Raw genomic sequence first — 12,968 nt, 5'->3', positions numbered from 1 at the left:
TATATCGTTTGAAATATTTTCTGGAATTTTTTCTTTATTATATTTTACTTCAATGATGTGTATGTATTATATTAGATTTAGCTAATTTTTTAAAAAATCCCATTTTGTCTTATGCATCAGTCATCTGCTTTTGTGTGGGTAGAATTGTTTGCTTAGGAAGTATGGGCTTGTATTTCTAAACTTTTCCTGTTCTTTTTCTAACTGATTTTCACTTATCTTTTGAAATTTCTCCCCCTTTTATTTCTGGTTGTTGTAAATACTATCATTTTTTGTAAAAAAAATTATTTTGATCTTTAAATATGAAATTAAATGTTAAGTGCCTTCATTAATTTTCTCCATCTTTTATAAAGATATTATTAGAGTATCTTTAATTACTAGAACCACTTTCATTGAATACCCATTTGACAAGTAACTAATGAGCATGTATTATGTACCAGGCCCTGGGGATGCATAAAATGATGCGTAAAATACACATACCCATACTATCTAGAGGGAAAGGCAGGTAAGTATTCAAAATCTAACTGTAATGCCGGGGAATCAGTGCTGAGGGAAGCAGCACAGGATGCGATAACAGTGTCGAGAGGGAGCGTCTAACTCAGACCTGGAAGGTCAGGGGAGGACTCATCCGGCAAGGGAATGCCCAAGCCAAGACCTAAAGGATAAGCAGAAAGGATAAAGAGGACGAGGAGTTACTCTGATGAAATGCGAGGGAGGAAAATACATCCTAAACTGAGGGAAAAGCATGTTTAAAAATCCAGAGGACAAAGAAAGCTCAGGGCGTTTGAGGTTCTTCAAGAAGTTCACGACATCTAGGTATAGAGCGCAAAATGGAGTGTGGTTTAGGAGATGAATTTGGTGACAAGCCAAGGCCTTGTCAGCTGTATTAAAAAATTGAGAGCAATGTGACTTAGCAACTAGAAGACTGACACTCAATTTACTTATTAACAAAGAGTGCAGTAAAAACAGTGAGTGGGAATGAAGATGGGAGGTAGGAGGCCGCTGTAGGATTCTAGGTGAGAGAGTGGTGGTCTGCACTTTAATAGTGGCAGGGTAAATGGAGAGAAATACAAAGATTCAAAGGATACCCTGAACAAAGAACTGACTAGATATACCAACTGTTCAGACCCCGGGGGCGGGCAGGGGGTTTAAATGGAAGAAGGAGACAGAAGAAGGATCAGGTATCTCTCATGACTTTGGCTTCAACAATTCGGTGAATCAGATACACTGAGTAGTATCATAAGATATCAGACGTATAAGATAGGAAACAGAGCAGGAGGAAAGGTTTAGGAGGATAAATGATGAGTTCAGTTTTGGACATTTAATTTGAAGTAATCAGGGAACATTCAAGTAGGGATTCCAAAAGGGAATAAGATAAATGGGTCTGAAACTTGGAAGAGATCTGAGTAGGATATATAAATTGGGAGTTACTGGCCTAATTGCTGGTAAATTGTGGCCATCAGAATTATAGAGACTGCCTGGGAAAATGTCTGGAGTAAGAAGAGAAAACCTTGAGCAATATCAGTGCTGTCTTTAAGAGATGGATAGGTGTTGTATGAAAGGAAAGATTAGCACTCCCCTTGACAAGGATGGAAGAGGCGCTTGAGTCTAACAACGAGCATCGAACCATAGCTTGTGGTTTTTTAAATAGATGGGTAGAGGCAAAGGACCCTCCCATGGACTGTGTAACAGAGGGGCCAAAAATGACCAGTGCCATTCTCTACTTTTCTTTGTGATGTCTGGTTTTGTTCCTGTAAGCCATCCTGTCCTGAAATTTTTCCGTTAAGCTACCCAAGAGAACCTCTTCAAACTTTTCCTCTAGGCATGCATATTTATAACAAACTCTTCCCATGCCATCGCCTTTCCTCTCCTCTCATTTCCATCCGATGTGCATGTCCCCACCAGTTACTCAGATCCCAAGCCACGTGTTCTTCCTTCTGCTATCCTTCTTGGTTGCTAGCCCAGCATTTCAGTCACCAGTCATTACTCAAATCAAAATAAAATCAGCTGTGGCCTTGAACTGAGCCCTTTATTATGCTAAAACAGAAGAGACATTTAAACTATCTATTGCCCCTTAAATTCTTAGAAGTTTTAAAATACTACAGTCTACTCCTAGCATATATGTGAACAACATCTAGAATAACTTCTTTAAATCACAGGTATAATTAATATACTGAAATCTAAGTTTCTGCTTTAAATAATAATCTATACCTGGTTTTTTAAAGGATTAATTTAAATAGTTCCCACTGAAGTTACTCCTTGTAGTTAATAAGGAATTACTTACGTTGTTCTTCTAAAGTCTTTCTGAAGTGTGGGGTATTCTGGCATCTTTCTAATATCTTCCCAGTCTTTATCTTTAAAAACAATTGAATATTGTTATAGTTAATAGTGTGCTACTTTTATCAAAAATCTCCTGGTTATTTTGGTTTAAAAATATATATGAAAACACTTAAAACATGTTTTTGAAAAGGAATGATTTTGAAATATGACTCAAATATTTTGAAAAGGAAAATAAATTACCTGCAGGAAACCCCATGACACTAAATATCCTATCTAGTTGATCATGATGAAAGGGATTGCTTGTTTTTATATCTTCCTGACGACAGTGAAAAATAGGTTCCGAAGTCAACAATTCAGCGAATATGCAACCTATTGCCCATATATCTATGAAGAAAGAAAAATACATAGTTTTTGTACATATTTATTATATTTCTTCGGTTATAATTCCTGGGTATAATCACAACCTATGTATAAAAATACTTTTCAGTGAAGCAATATGCAAAGTACATGTCCATTAAGTAAACATACACATGAGACATGAACAGCTGATCATCACACAAAACACTAAAAGCCAAATAAAAAAGCATTTACTTGTATATTTCCTGATGAAGCTGAGCTTGGGAAACTCAATTTGGTAAGCAATGAATTTACTTTCTATTTAGGCAAAAGCCTTTCTAACCACTATTAATAATTCAATTACTAAAGCATTCAGCAAATAAATACAGGACATAATACTCAAGATCTGATAGACTAAAACAATGTCATCATCAGGAATAGCAATACATTCTTTTAAAGCCATCAAATGCATGATGACAGAGCACCATTTCTGAGATGTGAGTCTAGACCAAGAGTACAGACCACATAAAATGATCTGGAAAAACTCAACTTTTTTCTAAAAGACTACCAACCTCAATTTTTTCAATAAATTGTAAGGTCTAGAAGCTGATAAATATACCAATAGACATCAGTAGAGGTAAGTGTTATCTAAATGTATCCACTTGGCTGTTTACCCAACCCTCCAACACCTCAGGATAAAGTTAGGCATCTTTAAAAGTTTTACTAACTATTTCAAATCACCAGTTATAGATTATTCTATTTGGATTTTATACATCGAAAAACTAATTTAGATTCTGAGACTATATTATATTCACAAGGCTTTGCCAAATATACAAGTGAATTAATTTTTGTGAGATGTATATTCACACTTACCCATTTAAATAAATGCTGTTTAATAAATTTTTTTTTAAGTTAGTAATGCATGGACTGTGGTATAGTATAGAAAAGCACAGTGTTGAGTAGCCTACTGAATGTGGAAATCACATTCCGTAGACAAGTTAAATAAGAAAAAAAGTCTAATTATATCCATTAGCTAGAATTAGTGTTTGTGAGCTATTTTATAAACCAAATTGCCAAATGGAAAAAAATCATATAGTAATATCTCACATGTCTGACTCCATTCAGGAATGGTTCCCTTCCACATAAGTTAGCGTTTTGGATAATGGGAACATATCCCTTCAATAACTATTTTTTATTACACCACTACCTGCCATCCTGAGAGGCTATAAAATATAATTTAATCTTTTTTAATGACAGAGGAGGGTCACCATCATCATGAACATCCATCACTGAAGAGTAAAGTAGTAACACTGCTCCGTGTCTCCTTTTTAATTCTCTCTCTCCCACATCCCACTGCTCATCACTCTTGCCCCTGATAGGACTGACTCCGACAAGCCCATCTCTCTTCCTGCTCGATGCCTCTGCTGTGCATTCAGCTGGGACTATGAACGTATGTTGCTGCTCATGCCAATTCCTGGTGTGTCCTCAACTCAATGGACAGGACCCAGGATCTGGATTTCCCTGAGAATTGCTAAGAGAAGGAACCTGTGTAGCTGGTAGTGTTACATTCTATGGTTTCCTGCCTCACATGAGCCTCTAATTTTAAATGGTCATCTGGTCCCTGTACCATAGATACCCATCGCTCAGCTCTCTTTCCTCTATTAATGACTTGTTCTCTTGTCTTTCTGTCTCTCTCTCACACACATACACACTCATACCTACACACAGCCACCCTACTCCCCCACTAAATGTCATTCCATAAACTTCTACTGACATTAATCATCAAACTCTCTTATTTCTATGCTTTGAATAGAAATAACATTCATTTCCGACATACGACTACGGAGAAGAGTGAGAATGAGTGAATGTGTGTACATTCATACCAGTATGTCTGCTGTGAATAGACTTCAAACATAAAGATAACCAATTTGGAGATTATATTCTTTTTCTGTGTCTTAACTTTTTTCCCAACTTGTATCCAAAACGGATAATTGGAACTTAACTAAAATTAGAAATTAGTGCTTATGCTTTTGTCTTTGGTTAAGTGGTAAATCTCATTTACTAAGCAAGTAAGTTACAAGCTCGTTAAAATTCAATTTCAGTTCTCCTTACCCTGAGAAAACAAGAAATATAGTTGGTTTCCAATTCATACCCAATTATCTTTATTTCCAAAATAACACATTTATTTTTAATCTCAACAAGAAGGCAATTAATCATAAAATATTCATAAAATCGTGCTTCTCAAACTGTGGACTATCAAAGAGTGTGGACCATCAAAGTGTGTGGACCACATACAACAGAATCACCTAATGGTACATACATGTTAAAAATGGGCCTCACCATGGATTTTGTATAAGAATTTCTAATAGGACAGACTTGGTGGAAAGTCACTTCGTTTGTTTAAGAAGGTTTTGGCTGAATTAGCCTTTTCTTAATGGAAATCTCCCTTCTAGATACAGACTGTATCAGTGCTTGATAAGAGTCCAAGACACATGGATTCTGCTGCTATCATACTTTCGACCTTATGCCCTGGGTCTCACCCTCAGTCCTGTTCTAAGACACCACCTGTTGCTTCCCACTAACACTCCCGCCTTCTCTGGCTCACTTTCAGTCTCTTCCTAACCTCTGATGCCTTCTGAGATTGTCTAAGAGATTTTACTGTTCTCAGTAGAAAGAGAGACCTAATAACAGCAGAGGCAAACATAATTCTAAAAGTCTCAAGTACAGCCCTACAGTAAAAGTCACTCACTGAAATGTAAGTAGAGTCAGGCTCTAATGTGAACTCATTCTAAGGACTACTCCGTCCCTTCCACTTGCAGTCTGCAGTTCTCCTTTCTTCACCCTTCAGACAGCTACCATTGTAGACTGCTGACAGTGTGGCCATGCTGCCTCTGACATGGAGCCTCACTGGGCTCAGCTGCTAGCAGAAGGGTCTAAAGAGGGCAGTGTCACACTCCTCTTCTGTCAAACACATCCCGGCTTTCCCCACAGTGCTGAGGAGAATCACGGGATTTTCCACTAATTTAACAAAATTCTTCAGCAGTATTTAGGAAGCATTAAAATACTCCAGCCCTCATAGACACAGACAATGGTTTGGTGGTTGCCAGAGGGTAAGGGGGGTGGGGGGTAGGGGGTGGGAGATGAGGGTAAGGGGGATCGAATATATGGTGATGGAAGGAGAACTGACTCTGGGTGATGAACACACAATGGGATTTATAGATGATGTAATACAGAATTGTACACCTGAAATCTATGTAATTTTACTAACAATTGTCACCTCAATAAATTTAATATAAAAAAATAAAATAAAATAAAATAAAATACTCCAGCCCTGTGCTAGCACCTCAGTCCCTGGACAAAGTATACATGTGTTCTGGATGTCTGTGAGTGTTGCAGAAATCAGATCTTCCAATGAATGAGGACAATTTTATTTACATTTTTATTTCCCTTTTTACTGATGAATAAGTTAACCATCAGTCTAATCTTTCCAAATGTAAGAATTTTCTTTATAGGTCTTTGGGTGTCACCAGGTTTTTCATGAGCTTAACAGAGAAAGGGTGTTCTTCCCTGTCTGTAAAAGGAAACTCTAAAGAAACATACTTAGCAAATTCAGGTACCTTATAGAACTAGCCCTTCTTCACAGAACTGTACTATTTACTCCTTACCTAGCCTCTCTTTTTACCTCCTTTAAAGAAATCTCTAGGTTTGAGAAGGGCTCTCTCTTCCTGACTCCCTCAGCTTGCAGCTGGACCCTCTGAGGACAATACAGTGTCCAGGTAACAACATCTCTGACACTTCTGTTCTGAAGCAGACTTTAAATCCTACAGAGAGCGTGTTTAGAACAGATTTTCTTACTCAGCCGTTTTTACTCGGAGAGATGGGAAGATGTGGAGCACAGTTCATCTACCCAGACTCTATTTTCTATGGCAGAATGGAGAAACTGCCATTCTGACAACTCTAATGGCGAGAGAGAAAGATTAGTCATATTATTTCTTGCTTAGGAAAGACTGACTGACTAACTTTACCCCAGACAGAAGGAGCTCTTCCAAGACCACATTACTCCCATTTTTCTTTTTGTGAAGAAAACAATTCTAAATCTTTCTCAAGTTCTTCTGATCAATAGTAGGTAAGTGCAAAATAAAATTTGCATGCTATCATTTCCATAGCAACTCAATAGGATCAGATACCTCTAGTCTCTGACAGAAAATGCTTTCTTCTTTGAAAAGAACCATTTTCTCCTACACAGTTAAAAATCCAAATCTATCAGACTATAAAATCTAGGAATATAGAAGACAACAGGACTTTTACAAAGAGACATAAAGTGATTTTTACAAAGCAGCTTTATTCTTATTATACCATTCGGTATTTATGATCATTTGATACCAACATAGCAAATCATTTTAGACTAACTTACCAATGGCCTTTGTATAATGCCTTGCACCAAGTAAAAGTTCTGGAGCCCGATACCAAAAAGTCACAACTACTGGATCCAAATCTGCTAGCGGCTTGAGGGGAGAATTGAATAATCTGGCAAAACCCATGTCAGCTAAAAAATAAAACAAATTAATATCAAACTCAGTTTGGCATGCTATTGGAACCATGCAAGGTTGATGACAAACATTACTAACCTTATATAATCCTTTTCCTCCCTTTTCAACCAGTGGTCTGTACCAGGTACCCGATTTCTTCTTCTGAGGTAGATACTATTATTGTGAGTATTTTACGGACGAAGAAACTGAGTTTTAAAGATATTCTGACTTTCCCAAAGCTACTAAGCTACTTTCATAGAGCTACTAAGTACGAGTAAGAATTAGAATCCAGGTCAGACTTCAGATTTTTGTCTTTCAGAGACAATTACAATAATATTCTTAGACTTGGTGTTTTTTTTTTCAACTCAAAGGTAGTCTAGATGCACCGACATGAAGCGCGAGTATGACCAGTGCTTCAATCGCTGGTTTGCCGAGAAGTTCCTCAAGGGGGACAGTTCCAGCGACCCGTGCACCGACCTCCTCAAGTGCTACCAGCAATGTGTTCAGAAAGCAATAAAAGAGAAGGAGATTCCTATTGAAGGACTGGAGTTCATGGGCCAGGGCAAAGAAAAGCCTGAAAGCTCTTCTTGACCTTGACAGTCACCTTGAAAATGGACTCCTAAAATAAGGAAATTGAGCACTCTGGATTTGGTGAAGACTGTGAAGATGGCCATTGATTTAATGAGTTTAGGAGGCAGTGCTGTTATTTCCTCCTCCTTGATGTTTTCTTCTCACTTGTAAAAGATGATGAACCATCACTCTGCTTTGGGATGATTTCTCATTTGCTCTGGCAATGTGCAGGAACTCAATGTGCTAAAACTGACTTTCTTGGGATTGTGGTTGCAATATTTCATCTGGGATCAGCTTTGAATATACCTTTTATGTAAATAATGATAAACATGTCAGGATGATCAGGATTTCCTGACCTCGAGTTATGCTGCGAAGAACATTAGGTGCACTGTACTGGGGTCACTGTTGATGAAGGCAACTGGTTAGAACCTTTTTTCTCTCTCAGGGAGCTAATGCTCTGAAAAGGGATCCCAGCACAATAGTTTTAATCAACACTTGGGAGCAGTTTTATTTTTATATAGTAACTTAACAGTTAAGCTTGCTGTTGGTCTCGGTAAGCCAAAAGGAAGCTTTTAACAGTGAGTTCCTTGCCTTAACAAGAGGTGTCAGATCTCAGATTAAGATGCGAAAACTTCAAGAATGTCAGACTGAACACCATCATAGTATAGTTCAGTAGTTAAGATCCTTGGAGTGTACTATGGAGGAAGAGCCTAAATTGCAAGGATTTGCTGTTGCTAGCTTTCAACCCGAGTCAATGAATTAAATCAACCGTATATCATCAAAATGCTGTATCTGGTTAAATGGGAGAAAAGAGTTTGCTATTTGCCTTGTTTACCCACCTATCCTGTAATGTCTGTAATCATGAAGATGGAATAAATTGTTAACATTTTAGTTTAAAAAAAAAAAAAAGATAGTCTAAAAGTTTCCATAGTTAATTATGACTTCTATATAACTATACATCTAAAAATGGATTATATCTTATAGTTCAGTGTGTGCTGGGTTAAGTGGTCATGAGAGCCAATCTGTACATATGTTTTCTTAACTATGAGTTCAGTGGCATCATGTGGGTGGTTTGAAATTGGCTATGGTGGGAATATTTACATCATGGAAAATGGCAAATGCTACAAATTGGGGCTTTTTTACCCAGAGAGCCAGTTACCAGCACATCGCACATGTTTCCAAGAACATGTAGAAAATATGAGATAATTTGTTGTAATTCACAAAGGTCTATACCAAAGCTAACTGATTTAAATATTACTAAAGGAGGATAAAAATAGTAAAAAGAATATTTATTACTAAATAAGGTCCCGGAGACTATCTTATTTTCTTAAGACTTCATAAAGAAGAAATACATTATATCTACAAAGCACTTTATAGAGTTTACAAACGGTGTTCATATACTCCTACACCAGATATTACTTAATATAATCATAAGAATGCTGGTTCAATAAGTATTTTTGGTCCCCACTTGTGAGAAAGACTCTGAGGCCCATGGTCATAGGGACAGTCAGTAGAGCTCAGTACTCACATGAAAACCAGGTTATAATCTAGCACCTGCGTCCTTAACCACTGACCTGACATCCAGTAAGTTATACATGTCATAACTGTATGTCACAAAGGCAAAATCACAAGAATTATAAACCACTGTAATTTAAAACATAATATACACAGTATATTTTGATTACAAGGGGCACCAATGTACTATAAAAGCACAAACAATACATAAAATTTTAATTAGAGAATCATTTAATCTAAAACTAATATGTTATGGTAAAACATATTAAGATTTTAATTTACAGTGATATTATTTCTTTAGAGTTTAATAATTTATGAGACTTTCTAAAAATGCTTTGGAGAAGCCAGGTCTTAAAAAATAAAGCTATTCAAGAAAGCCTGGGCTAATGACTACTCTTCCTTAACTAAATTTCCCTATAGCAAACAAGTATTCAAAACCATTTTACCAATATTACACCTACTTCAAAGCACGGCTTTATATACTTAATGGATACTAATGGTTGCTGAGGCAAAGTAATATGATGGAAGGCTGTTCGATCCATTGAAAAGCATTTTGTTTTGAAATAAAGGCCAAAGACAGTATTTCTCCCCTTATTCTCTACCTCTTTACTTTTATCTAAGCCACACCTATTCACTGTCAAATGAAATCAAGGCCAGAGGACACAATAAACATTCTTAAAAACAATTCCTGTTTATTGTATAAACTTCGAAGGAATTTCAAACCATTTTTCAAATAATTACCGATTTAGACAAAAGGTAACTAGCCTAAACATTACTAACAGCTGTTTTCCTAAAATTAGATATGCATGAAATTTTCAATTCAATTGGTAGCAGTAGTAAAATTCTGGGGTGGGTGCTAATTAGGCAGTATCCAGTAAGAGAAAAGCAGCAAAAGACATTGTCTTCCATCAGGGAACTTACATGAAAGTGAGTGACAAGATATACAGAGGAGACAAAAATAAAAAAGGATAAGTACTGGAAGAATAAAGGAAAGTTGCTATCGGTTTCTATTTGACTCTAAGTCCCTTGAGGGAAGAGCCTATGTCTCTTTCATGGTTTCATGCGGAACGATGTTTGATACACCTCTGCAGAAATGGACTAAATTGAAAGTAGAGCTTGAGCTGGATTCTGAATGATGACTTGTTGTGACTAGTAAAGAAGGCAATAAACATTGTAGGCAAAGCCTGGGAAGGCTTTGGGCTGCCAAGCAGGGGAAGGCTAAGATATAGGGAAGTGTATAATGTGTTTTACATTAGACTATTCTTATCAGCCAAAAAGAACTGTATTAAAGTGTTAAGCATGGGCACCAGAGGATTACTAATTTTTTAAAAATAATGTGCAATTAAGACAAAATTTAAAGCAATTTAACAACTAGATTATTTGTTTACTTGACCTCTATTATTAATCATTGCTTACTTTTAACCCTGGTTTTATCCCTAATCTTGGATAGAATTACAATCCTAAAACTCTTAACAGTAAGGTAGTTAACAACTAGCCTGGCTAGAATGTAGGATTTATGTTCAGAAATAGTACAGATATTTGGGAGTAGTAAGGAGAAGAAGACATTAAGTTTGGGTGACTGGGTTAAATGTGATGACAGGTACTTAGAAGGGAAATTATAAGAAGATGATGAATTTGCTTTGGAATAATGGAGTATAGATTGCCAACAGGGCAACCAAATAAAGATGAAGATTTTATCGAGGGGGAGAGAATAGAATCTGAGATCCAGTTCTTAGAATAATTTTCATAGAACCCAAGATTGTAAGGCCACAACTTATCAATTCCCAAAAGAAGTAATTATACAGGGAGACCATGTCCCAAGCCAGTGCCTAGAGTGTCTTGAATAAAATGCGGAAGTAACAGCAAAAGTAATATATAGAAAAACAGAATTATGCAATGGCATACAGACCAAGAAAAAAGACAGTCTCAAGGTCAGACTGGTCAGAAGAACAAATGGCTAAGGCAGTAAAGGAAAATGGTGACTAAACACAGGCCACTAGATTTGGTAAGACAGAGGTCAAAGGTGTCCTTTTAGAGAGAAGTTTCAATTGAGGGATGGAATCAGAGGCCAGATTATAACAAATCAGGGTGAGTGGAACCAATGGGTGAATATCATGTGTTCTAGAAGTAGAGGAACAAAGGAAAAAATAGAATGAATTGTAAAAAAAAATAAAATGGGTATGAGAAGATTTATTTTAAGACTGGGAAGCATGCATGCTTGAAGGTGAAGGGGAGAAACTAGAGACGGGGAGAATGGAGATCCTGTAAGACGAGGAGCTTAGGGACAGGAGGAAGACATTTAGAAGCTAAGAAGGGCATTAGATGAGACTTAGGAGGAAAGGGTCACTCTTTTCTCTGACCGTTTCAAAGACAGAGCTGTGCTGACAAAAAGTGGTCAGTGAGGTCACAGCACGAGACAGCAACATTTATAGGAAAAGAGACTCTGGACTTGGAAAGGCTGAATAAGCTACAACTTGTCTAAATCCAGCTTTCCTTATCTGTAACATCTACCACAGAGGGCAGCTGTGTGAAACAATGAGGTAACACGCAAGTGTCTGTCACACTGCATAGTAAACTGTTCATTTGACTGTCTCTCACAGGGAGGGACCATCCTTTAGCTAGCTCCCTTTTACTCTCACCAGAGTCTAGCAAAAAGTAGGTACTCAAAAAATGCCTGTAAGAAAAAGAGGGTAGAGTGAGTGAGAAACAAGTGAAGAGTGGTAGGAAGGGGATGGAGAGAGAAGAGGAAGGAAAGGGGAAAGGAAAGTAGTAACTGTTTCTTAATCAACATCAACAAAACTTTAGAATGACTCTGAATCTCAGTAAACTCAGGGTAGAGGCTTAAATAAAGGGAAGTTGGTTTAGAACAGCTTCTTCAGGAACTGGGATAGCAAATTAATTGAGGAAGTAGAAGACCAAGCCGCAGGCCAGGCTCGGTTGAAGTAGGACAGAATGAATTTGCAGTAAGTCAAGTTAGCACAATTTTGTACCACCACTAGCATGATATATCCTAATAGCAAAGACAGCAGGTTGATGAAACAAAATTTATTTTAAAATCCTTCTAAAAAGCATTGAACATTCAATAAATATAACTTCTATTCAAAGAAATTAGAATAAGTAATAACTATGTACAGTGTCAGATGGGTAATAGACTTATTGGAGTTGTCACTTTGTGAGGTATATTCATGTCTAATCACTATGTTGTTTTGTACATCTGAAACTAATATAATATTGTATATCAATGGTAATTGAAAATTAAATTTAAAAATAGAAAATATAAAATAAAACTGAGGTATAAAAAAACTTCAAAAAAATTAGAATAAAGAATTTCTTAACTCATTTTCTCCCAAATTTGTCATGGGCAAAAATGATGCCAATTTCTTTTAGAAACTTCAGGGTCGTAAAGGAAATTTTAACATACAGATTAAGACTCCTGTCAGTGCCTTAATCCAAGACTGGCAAGTAAGAAAGTCTATAAATATATATATTCATTTGGAAAACATATATTGGTACCTGGCCCAGGGCATGTGTGGGGCAGTGAGCAAGATATCTGTGCAACTCCGTATGCATTAGGTCAGGGTGGGAGGAATGTATTCACAGGAAGAATGTTCCGTAAAGCTGACACAAAGCTAGGTTTAGGGGATTGTGTTCAGGGTGACAGAGCAGGACGGTAACAGCGGCATAAACACACGCTTGGGGTTTTGTACGGGCATGAATTCTTTGTGGGCTGGCTTGCCTCAG

General features: G+C 37.0%; 1 protein-coding gene and 1 pseudogene across 3 annotated transcripts in view; one reads left to right on the top strand and one right to left on the bottom strand.

The window, feature by feature from the left end:
- Positions 1 to 12,968, bottom strand: part of CDK19 (cyclin dependent kinase 19) — a 130,575-nt gene that overhangs the window by 12,425 nt on the left and 105,182 nt on the right. For all 3 annotated transcript variants that reach the window (XM_019735007.3, XM_074333445.2, XM_019735006.3), the window contains 3 exons: positions 7,028 to 7,159; positions 2,518 to 2,661; positions 2,282 to 2,351 (listed from right to left, as the gene is read on the bottom strand). In XM_019735007.3, coding sequence (XP_019590566.1) covers positions 2,282 to 2,351; positions 2,518 to 2,661; positions 7,028 to 7,159 — 346 coding nt within the window. The remainder of the gene's footprint in view (positions 1 to 2,281; positions 2,352 to 2,517; positions 2,662 to 7,027; positions 7,160 to 12,968) is intronic.
- Positions 1,546 to 1,642, top strand: LOC141571991 (U6atac minor spliceosomal RNA; annotated as a pseudogene).

The sequence above is a fragment of the Rhinolophus sinicus genome, chromosome 2 (assembly GCF_057876585.1).
Source record: "Rhinolophus sinicus isolate RSI-liver-muscle chromosome 2, RSI-T2T, whole genome shotgun sequence".
In the NCBI taxonomy this organism is placed as follows: Eukaryota; Metazoa; Chordata; class Mammalia; order Chiroptera; family Rhinolophidae; genus Rhinolophus; species Rhinolophus sinicus.
Note: the sequence above shows the minus strand (reverse complement) of the source record. Positions and strands in the feature narration are given on the sequence as shown.